The 15,113-nt window shown below is 45.7% G+C and overlaps 1 protein-coding gene across 2 annotated transcripts in view; it reads left to right on the forward strand.

Moving 5' to 3' along the window:
• Positions 1-15,113, forward strand: part of SPG7 (SPG7, paraplegin matrix AAA peptidase subunit) — a 30,574-nt gene that overhangs the window by 2,175 nt on the left and 13,286 nt on the right. Inside the window, exons 1-9 of one of the 2 annotated variants that reach the window (XM_046899493.1) lie at positions 134-205; positions 1,114-1,203; positions 3,438-3,522; positions 5,844-6,094; positions 7,092-7,231; positions 9,857-9,959; positions 11,459-11,584; positions 11,899-12,061; positions 12,509-12,682. In XM_046899493.1, coding sequence (XP_046755449.1) covers positions 5,876-6,094; positions 7,092-7,231; positions 9,857-9,959; positions 11,459-11,584; positions 11,899-12,061; positions 12,509-12,682 — 925 coding nt within the window. In that variant the 5' untranslated portion in view covers positions 134-205; positions 1,114-1,203; positions 3,438-3,522; positions 5,844-5,875. Of the gene's footprint in view, positions 1-102; positions 206-1,113; positions 1,204-3,437; positions 3,523-5,843; positions 6,095-7,091; positions 7,232-9,856; positions 9,960-11,458; positions 11,585-11,898; positions 12,062-12,508; positions 12,683-15,113 lie in introns of those variants that run through there. The other variant, NM_001012527.3, reaches the window with a different exon arrangement.

Genomic DNA, 15,113 nt, shown 5'->3' on the forward strand with positions numbered 1-15,113 from the left:
CCACAATATTTTCGTGTTCAGAAGTCTTTGTCTCACGGGATATGGGATGGTAAGCAGTCCTGGTACTTTTCCAATAGTTGTCTTTTTTTTTTTCATCTTCAGGGCTTTCTGTCACAAACAGCTTCCCCCACGTGTCAAGGTCTCGGCGGAGCCCTAGTGAAACAGCACGTCCTTCGAGATCCAGCCAGGCTTTGGAATCTCTTAGGTGAGTCCTGAAGAGCGACTGTACAGGTGGAGGAGAACAAAGGTCTTATTTAGGAAGCATGTTGACTTTTCTTTCCTTGTCGTTCTTCAAGCTGAAATCAAGCTGTTCTGTTCTTGGCTTTGGGATCAGTGTGCTATCTGCAGGGGTGTTCTGGGTTATTGTTTGGTTGCAGAGAGGAACTTGGTGTGATGAAGTAAGCACTGGAACCATTAGTCATTTAAGAACAGCAGACTTCAAACTGGAGAATCTTCCTGTGTCTCATTAGCAAAGCCTAAGAGGAAAATATCATTCGCCATGAGAAGTTGAAGCTATCATCTTTAAATCAGTTGCCTTGCTTCTCTCATTTTTTTTGTGTGTTTTCTTGGCAAAAAAAGCCTTCACTTTGTTGTTCTGTAGCAGCTACTCTGAGTTTTATCATTTGTTGCCACGCTTTCTTGGCTTTTATTAGAGAATCCCAGCAGCATGTTCTGAGAAACCTGGCTTTAACTCCAGCACACGGTTTCCTTTAGCATGCGTTTCCAGCTCCAGCATGAGGCTGCTTTTAACTGACCATACCAGTTAACTTCAGTTATGCCTTGGGGAATGTTTAAATGTTTCAGTACTGAATGCATTTCTTCAAGTGATTTTCTTTGCCATACTAAAATCATGTCTGAATAAACTCATATCTTCAATTGGATTGTTGAAAAGTGTATGTTATATAAGGAAACTGGAGGAGTCTGTCCCTCCCATTGCTCCCTCTTACGAGGCTGTCTCATTTTCTTGGCATACAAATGAAGCTGTGCTCTTGGGTGGGTGTGGAACTTGGATTTCTGTGCATTTGGAGCTCATGTGTTTCTGCTGTCCTTGGTCCACCTCTCTCTGTCACCTGAGGTCTTTGATAGTGACTGTGTAACTCTGCTTGCCTGCAGGTAGCACTTACTATTTTACTACTTCAGGCTGTCAAAGGAGTAACCATAAGAATGGAGGATTCAAAAAGAAATCTCCAAAGGAAGAGGAGGGTATGTATGTGCCAAAAGCATGTTGAGTGACATGAATCTTTTGTGTGCGTGTGAGGGATAGGAGCGGACAGCATGGGAAGGTAATGGTAATGCTTATCTCTGGGTACTGGAGGGTTGTTCCTGGAGCTCATCAGCCTGTGGCTAAGAGCAGGCTTGAAGGGGTACGTCGTTTTAGCTGCTGGAATACTAACACAGCTTGTGAAACTGATTTGTGAAAGGTGCCACTTTGCATTCTGTGCAAATAATTTCACTGATTTGGATTTTTTGCTTTAATGTTGCCACTTTACGGGAGGGAATGGGATTTGCAGAGTTTCAGTCTGGAGGTTTTGGTGTGGAGCACTGACTGAATGAGGAGCTGAATGTTAACGTGAATTGAAGCTGGAGCCTGTTTCTTGTTTTGTGTACCTTCTTTGTGGATGTGTCTGCTTCTAGTGGTTTACAGAGCTGGAATTTAACAATAGATTGCTTAAAGAGTTCTGAGCTGTGTTACTGGGGGCACTTGCTCAGATGTTTTCTTCTTATAGAACAGGTGTTCCTAGATACTGGGCTGTTGTTTGCTTTGGGCTGTTTATGCCTATCTTGCACTGTCTAATCCCCAGGCATGCCAGCATAAAGGATATTCTGAAAATTAATGGTATCTCACTAAACATGTCCTGAAACCTATGGAGCTGTGTGGCATGCCAGGTTACATGGAGAAGTCAGGGAGTGTGCCCTCTGTGCACCTTAAGCTTGTTGGGGGAAGGAGAGAGGGGAAAGAAATGGCACTAAAAAGGAGCAGGGGTGTGAAATAACACTTGGGTTCTGGGCAAAAGCCTTGCGGGACTTCCAGGCCAGTGTTTTGATCCTTGTGTCTCCCACCAGTTGTCTCATACCAGTAAGTTCTCCCCAAATCCTTTTTAAATAGGAGCTGGTTTGTGGGTGTCCCTTCAAGCATTGGCATTGTTGGCAACCTTTTTCTATTTGTAGATTGACAACAGCTGCATTCCATTTTAAAAGTGTAATTTGACTCTTCTTTTCCAATTCTGTAAGGAAAATTCTCTGCTCATTTGTGAATGCATATGCTTTCCCTCTAGCCTCCCAAGAACCAAAGTGCATACAAGGCTTCTAGGATCTGCGTTGCCTGTTTTCAGACTCCGTGGTGCAGTTTTTAGCTGGAAGTCCCACACTGAGGGCCCGCTTTGTCTGCTGGCCTGGAGTTTACCTTTGTTCATTTATTTTTTTAAGAAAGGTGTCAGAAGTTGTGCACATGAAGGCCTCGTACTTGCATCTTGTTGACAGTGTTTGCAGAAGCATTAAAGCCCTGAGCGTTTTCTTTTTGTGGCTTTAGTGATGCTTGCAGGGGCTGCAGGTGTGCGAGACTTGTTGGATGTCTGTGTGCTGCTTTGTTCTGGACTCCTGAGCTAGGGTAGGTCTTGTGCAGACAGAGCACCAGATGTCTGCTGCAAGTGGGAAGGCACATCACACTTCCACACGTTGTGGTGTGGAGTTTTACCTGGGTATCATCAGGCAATGGAATAGCTTGGCTTCTCTTTTGTTGTGCTTAAACACAGTGGGAGAATCCTCTTGAATGAACTGACGTGAAGTGAAAGCAATGAGAAGCTGATGCCTTCAGCCTGATTCGTGCCATTGCTCACGGACTCTCGAAGCCCAGAGCTGTGGCTTTGTCAGTGGGTCCGTGTAACTGAGGTGCATTGGGACACAAGTGCAGGTATGGCAGAGTCCTCGTTAGAGAGGCCTGAGTGCAGAGCTGGGGTGCTTGTCATTAGTGAGACCACACAGGGTGGTGGTGTGCACAGCGCCCTGAAGTACTGCGCCTGTTAAGATTAGTAAACAGTAACATGCTGTGTTCTGTGGCCTCTTTTCTCCTGTGATTAATGGATAGCTTGACTTTGGGAGGTGGAATGCTACCCCGTGTCTCCAGGGGAATGCTCGTCTCTGCAGTAATTATTAAAAAGAACTCTTCAAACTGTCAGTGCAGCCCTTGCAAGATTTTAATCAGAGAGTTCAGATCTGGGGTTAATGGCAAATCATTGCTTCGTGGAGGCTCTCAGGGACTGAAGAGCTGGAAGTGTTCCCACAGCTGTTGCTTGTGAGTGTCACATCCAGTTCCTGGTTCTCATTTGCTGGGTGATGTGGGGTAGCTTATGGTGCAATGTGTGAATGTTGTTCTGTAAAGACAGTCACATTTTGCATAAACATACAGATAGATTAATTTTCTTCTTAATTAAATGCAGGGTAGAAGAAAGCTTTGCATCGTCTTGTAGCTTTCTAGACATTTCTGAAACAACTCAGCTGTGGGTTAAACATCTGAGCTGCTGGGTAAGTTGTTGGTGTGAGGTGCCCAATGGCCAGCAGTGGTCTCCTTGGTGACAGGAGCTGTCTGTCTGTGCTTTAGAACGTGTTTATTTGCATCCCATCTGAAATTCAGTACAGAGAAGTGCTTTAGCCACACTTGGTGCTGAGATCTCCATGGAGTTTGCACAGCAATAGCCAGACTTTCTTCATGTCTGTACTTATTTCTCTAGAGTCGTTTCTCTTCTCTATAAAGCTTTTTTATTTACAACTTGCTCAGTAGTTGAGGACAATGCCCAGACTGAGGCCTCTACCATACTGTGTTTTAATTTTCTTTAACCAAACTGTACTGGATGTCAGCCTGCAGGGCTTTTTTGATTAATTGCAGTGTTCTAATAAAGCTGGATCTAGCAGATAACGCACAGGTGAGGAGAAGGCATCAGAGAAGGAGGCGGATGGGCTGGACGCAGCGTCTGAGCTTGTCGCTGTGTTTTGGAATGACGACCTTATCTGAAAAGCAGCATTGTTTCTATTTAGGAACGAACCTTCCCTGTTGGACGTGGAGCAGGGCTGGGGAGCAGCTGAAAAATGATGCTGTGCATCTGAAGGACACAGTACCTTTTTTTAGCGTCTGCCTGGGTCATGTGTTTGTCCCTTGGTTTTGTTGCGGCGTGCGTAGGCTCTGATTGGTGCTTAGTAATAAATGCTGGTGTCACTGCGTTTGTTAGGAGCTGGCAAATAAATCTCACCCGGGCTGCAGCGGGCAGATGTGCCTGCAGTCCAGTGGCACAGAATTAATTTATTTCTGGGAGCAGAACGGTATTTATGTATGCCGTGTTGCTGCTGGTTTTAAATTGCGTATCAAGAATGAGGAGTAAATTTATATCCATTGAGAACTTGCACATATCTGTACAGAGATTGGTTGTCACCTTAACATGGGAAACGCTGTCTGGCTGCTGGCTCTGAGCAGGAATTCTGCCTTTTCATGTGCACTACCGAAGTGTTGGGGGCTGAAAAAGGCTCTGGGGGCAAACCCTCAGCGTAGACCATCCCCTGCTCTCATGTCTTCAGTGTCAGCAGTGCAGGAGAGGTGCAGGAACACATCTCATGTTTAAATCCCACTCTGATACAGACCCTCAGTGTGGAGAGTTGCAAGGCCTGTGTAAGAGCAAAGTCATGTAGCAAGGGAGGGAATGTGCTGTTCTGTTAAGGTAATGGGATTGATTTGCAGTGCGTTTCGATTCATGGATAAATTGCATATCGCTTCTCCTGTGCTGTTTTAGATTTATTGCAAATGCAGATATTTCCTTAGGTAGTAGAACTGGTGTTGGTCTTGTGATGTGGGGTGCCAGCAGATCAGCAGTGCAGCTGGAAGCAGTTATACCTTGCAGTGCTGTGCTACATCATTTAGCAGTGCCATTAAGGCTGGTTGTACTCTGCCCTAATAATTTTTTAGTAGATATGGTTATATCTAACAGGACCGGGCAGAGCAGAAGTGTGGTACTCAAAACTGAGCTATAGTCATAACTTGCAGCAAAAAAGGTCTGATGGCTTTATTTGGCCTATGTCTGTATTAGTCTAGGAAAGTGAGGTAGTCCTTCATCTTAGGGCAGAATGACACCTGGTGGGGTTGTAACAGGTTTGGTGGACTGTGACCATCCGAAGTGTCCTGCAGCAGGGTTGGGCTGCCTAAAAACAGGAAGCTGCAAGATTGCTGCATCTCTTCATACGTGCTGAAATCTGAAAGCAGTGGGCTTTTTTTGCCTCGCTGGTGCTTTGGGTCCTCTTCCTAAAGCCACACTTAAAAGAGGCAATCCTCCATTGTCTGTAGTCTGTGTAGGCAGCGCCTCACTGCGTGGCTTTTGGGGCATGGGGCACAGCTGCACATAGCTGTGGTAAAACAGACTGGGTTGGAAAGCAGCAGTGTGGTGCACCCAGGTTATTGCTGGCCAGTGGGTTGCAAAAATTGCCTCTTTCCAGGTGGCTGCTAGGTTTACATCTGAGTGTGCTTTCATAGCCAGGCCTCTGCCCTGCTGCTGCCCATGCGTACAGCCGAGGTCCTGTGGCCTGGCAGCTGGGAGGGCAGAAAGGGCTGCAAGTGTAATGTAATCCTAAAACCTGGCTCACTGCGTAACCTTGAGCAAGTCACACAACCTCTGATTGCCTTCGTGAGCCGAGCTGAAAAATGGCCTGTGTGGTGCAAGTCAGGTGCTGCCCCTGGGTTTGGTGCTTCCAGGGGTACTGCTGCGTTCATCTTTGCCATGGAACTGTCCCTCTGCTGGCCAGAAAGCTCTGCACTGACATGATGACATTTTTCTTCTCTGATTGTATTTTTTTTTTCCCTGAAGAGGAAGAGAAACGCAGGAAAAGGGAAAATCAGATGCACCTTGAACGCTTGCGGGCACTCCTCATCATCACCTTAATAGTGCTGCTGTTTCGATTCACCGTCAGTGAGAACAGAGAAGGGACCAACATCTCCTGGAATTACTTCATAAATGAGATGCTGTCAAAGGGGGAGGTCCAGAGAATCGAAGTGGTTCCAGAGAGTGATATTGTGGAAATCTATCTGCACCCAGGAGGGACTCCGCATGGCCAAGTTGTGAGTGCCCTCCTGCCATTGGAATAGATGATCATAGATTGTCTCAGAGATCTGAGGTGATCTTAGAGAAAAAGAATTGAATTAATACATGATCATAAAACTCTAGCTGGTAAATTTGCTCTTCCCTCACTTTTCCTCTTTCTTTTGTGTGAAGTGCAGGGGGTTCTGTTACTCCTATCAACCTGGAATTTAAACTGTAAGAGTAATTAACAGTGACCCGAAGGAAATGTTATGGATGTTTAAAAAGCTGGAGGAATTCACCAGTTCTTTCTCACCAGCTCTGCCTGGCATGTCGAAAGGAGTCTAAAAAATATAGTTAAATTCTTATTTCTAGGTCTATTTTGAGTTTTTTCTCCTGTTTGGATTTTAGTTTCAGCTGCTCTGTCAGATCTCATCAGACTTCCTTCTTAAATCTGCTAAAATGGTGAAAAAGAGCAAAGCTTATTCACATCTTGTGTAACTTTGAAGGGTGACCACCAAGAATCAATACAAACTAACTTGAGAGATTCAAATATTGTTCCTTGGTACCCCTCGCTTACTTCAGTCATTTTTACAATCCATTTGCAAGCTGCTGGATGAAATTAATTTCTGAGCAGGAGATAGAAACAACATCCAAAATGCCTCCTTCCCAATGATGTAGTTTTCCAGATGTGTTATAGAATTCTGACTAGGCCCAAAGATAGCACTGTAATTGGGCTTATCATGCTAACTCCATCCTCCAGCTTGCCCACAAAGGCATGACATCCCCTTGTTCCTACAGAGCTGAGACTTAGTCCTCACCTTCTATGCTTTCCTAAGGGGCTGCCAAGACTGGCCTTGTCCCTGACTTCACTTGGAGTCCCTCTGTTTGTTATCTGCTCATTATTTCATTGGTGTGGCCAACGAAGGACATAACAATGCTAATTTTGTCTGACTTGACCATGCTGTGCACCCCTTCTGCTCACTGTTGTCTTTATACCACACTTACGCTGTCTTCTTCCTCACTGCATGTCTCCAGAACGTTACCCTGCTGTACACAATGCGAGTGGCAAACATTGACAAGTTCGAAGAGAAGCTGAGAGCTGCAGAGGACGAGCTGAATATTGATGAGAGAGAGAGAATCCCTGTTTCCTACAAACACCCCGGCTTTTACGGAAAGTATGATATCAGCTCGTGCTTACTGTTTATCTTATGTTGGCAACAACATCCCTCACTTGGAGAGGAAAGTTCCTTCCAACTGAATGTTACGTAAATAGAAAACAAAAGAAGTGGTCCCTGTTTGGAGCGGTTAGCTGGTCTTTCAGAAATGCTCTAGATGTGTTGTAATGTTTCAGAACTGAGAGTCCCAAGGAGGTGTCTGGAACCACAGCGTGTAGCAGACCAAAATGTTTCAGCTCAGTGTCAGCAGGTCTGAGGAAAGCCTGTCCGCTGCTTTGTGTTCTTGCATAGCTGAGCACCTTTTTGTCTTTATAATCCATCGTTTGAGTGCAGTAATGGATTCTGTGAGATAGAAATCCTGACTCAACAAGTGTGGTGTTAGATCCTGCTCCGTGCTGAACGTTGGTGGTGCAGTCGGCCTTCCCCCATTTAGATGCTTTGAGGAAGGCCTGCGGTGGTGGTTCAGACTGCAAAAATAAACACCCAGTTTGGGCCTGTTCCCCAAATGGCTGTAGCTCAGAGGACAGCCTGTGCTGGTGCTGGCTCCTGCTGTGAGCCACATACTGAGCAGAGCAGCTTTGCTGCTAAGATACAAAATCTCAGTGAGACAGAAGTACTTCAGTTAAACTTTCTGTTACCTGAAACCAAGATCTTTTGCTTTTAAAAACAATAGTAATTAAGAAGTCAGTGCTCAAATAAGCAACAAAGAGCAAGAGATAAAAATCTGTCGAAGGACTGCCACGCTCTGGCCAGGCTTCGTCCTGCTCTTCCCTATGATGTACAAGTGTTCTATGGCTGTTTGCTGCTGATGTGGTTTATTTACCCTTCTGTTAAGGCTGGCAGCTTGTTTTTACATGGTAGGATTTATGGAGTCCAGGGCACAAAACAGATCTGTGGAGCACGCTCAATGGGCTGGTGGACAGGCCCACCTCCAGCACTGATGGCTGCTACTGCTGCAGAAAGATGCTTTCCATCAGTGTAAAGGGCTGTGTTTGGAGAGCTCTCAACTAATTACTGATTCTGAAGTACGAGAGATGCAGCGCAGTAGTTCTGCTTGCCAAGTGCAGCAATTCTATATCCTAACAACCAAGAAAGATAGTTTCATACTGCTGCAATCGTCTGCCAGGGTGGTCTGGTCACCTACTTGTGCCCCATGCAAAGATCTGCATCATCTGGTTTCAGCAGCCCCAGGGGTTTGCAGCGTGGTATCATTCCCCTGGTGGTGGGGATGCAGCCCTTCCTTCCAGGTGCCTCACCAAAGTGTGAAATAAATATCACGTTTGTAGAAGAGGAAGATACTTGGAGAGGAGTTTGTCTAATTGCTTGTCCTCTGAGCAATGTCTTTGCAATTTTAATGCATGACTTACATGGAGATAGGTAAACTTCTCAAATTGCTTGTGTAGTATGAAATCTTCAGTTGAAATGGAGGGCTTGCCAATTTTTGTCAAACTTTTAAGAAGAGTAAACTGAACTGTTGAAGTCAGCCAGCACCACAAGCTGCTCCCCTCGCCCCCAAGAAGGGTTTTCTAAAACATGCAGTGGGGTCTGAATCCTCTCTGAGGAGACGTCAGAGTCAGGAGTTTAACCTGTGAGGCACTGTGTACTTACGGCTTGCAGTCAGTTTACTTTCAGATCTGGGCACTTGATGCATTTCGGAATGAATCCTCTGCTTGCACAGTTGATAAATTGGAGGTGACTTTCAGCATTGCCTAGGAGCTCTCCCTAGAGAGAAACAAATGCATCTAGGGATAATATAGCGTGTGCTGGTCCCCTTGTTTCAGTGAATCGTACATTTTGGAGGCATAGCACACACATTCCGAGTTCAAAGATGAGGAATGGAAGTGTGGTGAGGGGGGTGTTTCATGGGATCAAGCAGGGCTCGTGCAGCAGAACAGGGAGCTGAGGTAGGGCTTCTCGAGTCCCAGCCTGGCATCTGACATGTCAGATAATTTTTCCTCTTATTAAAAGTATCCTGAGCGTAGAGCTGAGGAAATTTTGTCCTCAGCATGTTTGTCTCATAAGCGCATTAGGCTCGCACTGTCAGCTCTGCTCTACCTCTCCCTTGTAATGCAATAGTTACTGCAAAGGATCCAGAAAACTTGTTACGTTGGTTGCTGGTGGTGTTCTGTCAGAAGGACTTGTGAGAGGCTGGCTCAGGGTGGGCTGAGCAGGCTGCACAGCAGCCTCATCCTGGAGGCTTGCACTGGGATATGTGCCAGGAGTGGGCAGTTAGAAGCAGCAGCCTGCCGAAGTAGAAGCAGCCTGGTGTTTCTGGACACAGGTAGGACTGCCAGCACCATCGGCCCCTGCTCAGGATGTGATCTGACTCCTGAAAGCCTTACCTGTTGGATAAGCATAAAGCAAAGGGTCAATGGGAGTTCCTTCTGCAGCCATAGCAGTGTGTCAGCATCTTCTGTGTAACTTCTGAGGTTATGTAATTGGGGTTTTGTTACATCTGTATAAAACTATGCAGGTACCATTTTCTTAGCTGTGGATGTTCATGTTTGCCTTTCTACCCGAAGTGTCAGGACCTTTTAAAATACTAAAAATGGGTGCACTGTGTAATATTTACTGAGTTGTGGCTGAACAGTTCAGTTTGAACCTGTCTCGCGTTTGTCCTTTCAGTGATGTCATTTCCCTGCTAGTGACACTTGTGGCTGTGTCCATGTTGTGGAGCATCTTCCGCCTCATAAGGGTTGCGGGCCGGGCAGGAGGATTCAATGCTTTTGTGAGTATCCTGGGCCTTTCTGTTTGTTGCTTTGCATGCTGTGAGTAGTCTTGTCCCTAGCCTAACCTCCTCCCTTTTCCCCAGCAAAATCAACACAGATTGAGAGTTAACCGATGCCAGGGACTCTTCAGTCTTGATACATCTCGTGTCTTTTCCTGTCCTGATCATCTGACCAGATTGTACAGTAACGGGCCTTAGTGGAGGCCCTTTCTTTCCCCAATGGCAGGAAGGGCTGAGCTCAGTGAATTTGCAGTCCAGTTTGCTCTGCTATTTTCAAAGCTCGTTAATGAGTTGCAGCTGCAGATGGTGTTTTTCACTGGGCCCTGCCAATATGCCTCCCATACAGCCAGGAGTAGGAATTGCTGCTTTTTGCAAAATGAATTCTCAATTTATAAAGTATGTTCAGATTCTGGATTTCATTATGTGTTGGCCTGTTCCCCTCACGCCACATGGCTCACTTGCAACATCAGTTAAATCTCCTCCTACCCTCCTCCCTTGCCTGGATCAGCTGATGAAACTGTGTAGAAATCAGCCCTGGGTGTGCTGGTATTGACCGCAGGGACTTAGGGGTGAAAGCAGTGGTGCATTCAGTCCCTTGTTAGATTTAGATTAGATTTCCCACTCAGTATCCTCTGAAGTTTCCTTCTGGCTTTGAGATTCTTTTTATACAAAGGGGTACAGCTGCTTGGAAGAGAGTAGTTTAAAGAAATGCTGAGTAATGAGGGCCTTGAGGACTCATTTCTGCCCTTGGGTAAGTGGGACAGCAAGGCCCTGCATGTTTAACTCTTCATTTGGATAAACATGTTTCTAAGGCATGAGAAGCTATAAACTTTCTTCTCAAAGCAAACAAAAAATCCTGAGTAACCGTTTTCAGCAGAACATAATGAGCAGTTCCTAGCAGAGTGGTGAGCTGAACCCTTGTTTTGACTGTCGCCGTGGCTTAATGCACACCAGGAGGCTGAGATGTGGAGAGCCTACGGTTCTGTCCCTGGGTTGTGTTGTAGGAGAAACTGATGGCATTGGACACTGGTGCAAAAGGCTTGTTTGCACACATTTACAAGGCAGTGTCGGTAATTTATTGACTACTGATAGTTAGTTACAGTCCATACCTACTCCTTAAAACGATACCTGCCCTGGGTGTGTTAAGGACCAGAGCACTTAGAGTCGGGGGAGAGGATATTAATGAAGGTTTGGGGCATTCTACATGTTCTTAGTAAGTTTTTCTACTTGGTCCATGGGAGATTGGGCTGGGCTGTGTTGGAAGTACTACTGCAGGTTTACTTTGTTTCTTCTCAACAAAATATTGGTAGGTAAAGCTTAAGTAAGCAGTCCTGCAGTCTGGCTGTGAAGTATTTCCATAGCAGGAGTTAGTAAACAGCAGTGCATTGGTGGGCATTGTAACGGTCTTTGTTAGGGGCAGCTATACTTGTGCTGTTGCCTGCAGTGTAGCAAGCAAGCTGTCCAGAGAGCATCTTCAGTACTTGTGCTGCTTTCCACAGAACCAGCTGAAAATGGCTCGTTTCACCATTGTGGATGGAAAATCCGGGAAAGGGATTGGCTTCAAGGATGTAGCAGGAATGCACGAGGCAAAAATGGAAGTCAAAGAATTTGTGGACTATTTAAAGGTATAGCAAAACAAACACCGCCTGTTTTCTGGGATGGAAGGTTAACCTGGGAAGGAGAGAATATTTATTCTCTTTATCATGCACGATACTGAGCAGCCTTTGTTTAAGAAAAGCTAGAAACTTTTTTTCTGCTGTGATCAACATGACTCAATCTCTATTTCCAGTTCTGTAACAGCCTGCAGATGTAGCTGCTGCTATTAGGAGCTCAGGGTTGGTCAGGATGAAAACAATGTCAAGAAGCTCTGGAAAACCACGTTCTTGTGCAGATGTTTTATGTGAGCTGAGGATCTGACGCAGCTGTGTTGTTCCTACAGAATCCTGATCGCTACCTTCAGCTTGGTGCTAAAGTGCCCAAGGGTGCCCTGTTGCTTGGACCGCCAGGTTGCGGGAAGACCTTGCTGGCAAAGGCAGTGGCCACAGAAGCTCAGGTGCCTTTCTTGGCCATGGCGGGCTCTGAATTTGTGGAGGTGATAGGAGGTAAGCTTTGTAGGAGGGAGGGAAGGGAGGTTGCTTGGAGAATGCTGTCCGGATCCCTCAAAAAGGAGTTTTCTCATTTCTTTGCGTGAGATGGATGAGTTGGATATTCCTGCTGAAAACATAGAAGGTTTTCAGTGATAGCAGGTAGTCAGTTAATTATGTAGTACCTAAAACACGTTTTCTCTGACTTGTTAGTTGCTTCCTCCTTGCAGAGGGAAACCATAGGTCTCCACCTGAAAGTGTTATCCCTGACTTGCCTCTACTCCATGACAAGCAGTATCTCAGGACGTATGATAGGAGTTCTGTGTCTAGTTCTTTGTGTCTGGCCTGTTGAGAGGGTCACACAATGAGGGCTTGGTCAGGATTGGGTGCCTTTTTGGATCCATGGCTCCTGCTCTACAGCTAACAATTTTAGCTTTGAAGCTCATTTCTTCTCTTTCTTTGTAGGTCTTGGAGCTGCACGAGTTCGGAGCCTCTTCAGAGAAGCACAGGCTCGTGCACCCTGCATTGTGTACATTGATGAAATTGATGCTGTGGGTAAGAAGCGCTCAACCAATGTATCTGGTTTTGCCAATGCTGAGGAGGAGCAGACTTTAAATCAGCTGCTGGTGGAAATGGATGGTCAGTATTCTTGTATTGGCATTTGAGCCTTTGTTACCTTGAAGATGTGGGCTTGTTGTTCTATTTGAATTTGCCATGCCTCTTTAGCGTTCTCTTCTTAAAGTATTCAACATTGCATTGAAACAAACCCTTCTTTCTTCTTCCCTGGAGCAAGGCTTGCTTGTACTTCACAGCATGTTCAGGACGTAAGCTCAGCACTCAACTTGGTCATGTCCATGTTAAAAGATCCTCTGTGTGACAAGTGAGAACTGTGTTTGGGACCCCTGCGTAGGGAAGGGCTGTGGCCCTGAAGGCTGGGTGAATCTACATCTAGTAAACTTAAAAAGCTTGGAACCTTTAATGAGCTATTTTTGTGACTGTACTCCAAAGGCCGAGTCAGAAAAGAGTGTAGTGTCACACTCAGAGTGAATTTGCCCCAGTAATCACACGAGTATCCACCTGCTAATAAAACTGATGGAAAACACATGTTAGATATCGTGGCTGGCAGAGGGCAGCAGCCCCAAAGACTCATACTGTAGTGAATGGTTTCAGTTCAGGAGTGTTTTCCCACTGTCAGTTGGAGAGGAATTGTTTACAGTACTGCGCAACCGGAAGGGAACAAATTGGCAGCAAGGACAGTAGTGTCTTCAGCTGGTAATGTTTAGCTCCAGCTGGCCATTAAATGCTGTGGAGTACTTGCTATACTCTGTCTGACAGGTAGTGTTCTAAAGCCTGACAAGGGCTGAAGCTTAGTTGTCTCGAGAGGGGCGTACGCAATGAAATGCATTCATTCTCCTTTCTGTTGGCCTGTTCTCATGTTGCTTGCCTGGCTGCAGGATACCTGTCTAAGGTGGGAGGGAGAAGCTTTGCAAACAAGTCCTGGTTAGGTGCCACTCTTCTGGATGACTTCTGACCGTACTGCATATGGAATCAACCCTTTTCTCAGACACAAATGCCAAAAAGAACGATCCTTTGTCTATTCTTAGTCATAACTCTGTCAGAGCCTGCAGCCCTGACCCAACTCTCATCGCTTCTGTGGCTAAATCCTACAATTGCAGATCAGCATGCGTTTATATCTGTCTGCTCTTCTGTGGGACAGGGCTGCCTTTTCCCTTGACTGACCATAAATGTGGCGCTTACCTCATCACATTTTTCACGTGAGAAGTTCTGCACTAAAACCATCCCTCCTTCTCCAGACATATATATATTATTTTACTGAGTTTTTTTACGGTGAAGCAGTGGGTGCAGCCCTGCTGAAGCAGAGCTTCCTGTCGTTCTGCAACAAGGCTGCTTCTGGAGGTTGCTATGGAGTGAACCTTCCGCTCTCAGGGAGAGAAGCTAGGATCTGTAAAGTGTTTTCAGGAAAGCATCAATGTTCCTCTGTACTGCACGCAAGATGGTCTGAAATGTTGGATCTTTGCCTGTGCTGCAGAAGGAGAAGAAAATTGTAAGCGGGAACACAGTGCTGTACAAACAGGATAGAGTCATCCTGCTGTATAGAGATCCTCCAGGCCTCTCTGCCTCAGCCCAGGTGCCAGGGAGCTTCTGGAAGGAGCGGTGTGGTCTCTAAGTGGGTCCTAAATAACTAGGCATGGATCTGGTTATCGTAGGAGCATCCGTGAAACATATGACGCTACGTAGATACCAGAAATGGCTATAAATACGTGTGTGCAGTTCCCTGGGACTTTGCACATGCACTAAGTTAGGCAACATGGCCAAGCATATGAACATACTTGGAGTGAGTGTAACTGCTTACAGCTGTATCTGTATAGCAGCGTCTCAATGGAAAAGGCCTGTAGTAACACACAGAACAGCAATCCCAGCTTGCTTTTGGGTTTTTTTTCTCCTCTTGACTGTTGCAGGGTGAAGCGGCAACAGGTTACCACTGAATCAGATGGAGGCCCATCTGTGTGTTCAGGAAAGTGTGGTCAGTACAATCCACATCTCAGTGTTAGAAATGGAAGTGTCTGACTTCCTGTGATCTGCAGAAACCGGGAGCTGTTTCTAGAATGTTGCTTTCTGGGCGAGTTTCAATTCATAAATCAGGGCGCAAGTCATTCAAAAGTGAGTTTAGAAAGTAAGTGTTATCCTTAGTGTATGCTTTAAGAGTCCTTGAGAAAAAACAGCTTCTGTACTGCGTGCTGCCTAGCTTGTTCTAAAATGGGTGTTGCTTCGTGGTTATATATTTGTCTCATACAGATCGTGTACCAAGTCCCTCCTCTTGCTGAATGCTTTATCAAACATTAAAAAAAAAGCCTAAGAAGTTTACAGCATCAGATGAGAGACAGCTGGCAGAGGCTGTCAGGGTAGTGCAAGCATCACGGGCTTACTGTTGGCTTGCATGCATAAGCAGTGATCTTGGCTTGTGTTATTGAACTGCTATGTAATTGTGCCTATTACCTCAGTGAGCACCGGCGTGCTATGTCCATCATGACAAAACAAAGTTTTCAGG

This window comes from Gallus gallus, chromosome 11 (assembly GCF_016699485.2).
Source record: "Gallus gallus isolate bGalGal1 chromosome 11, bGalGal1.mat.broiler.GRCg7b, whole genome shotgun sequence".
NCBI classification, from domain to species: Eukaryota; Metazoa; Chordata; class Aves; order Galliformes; family Phasianidae; genus Gallus; species Gallus gallus.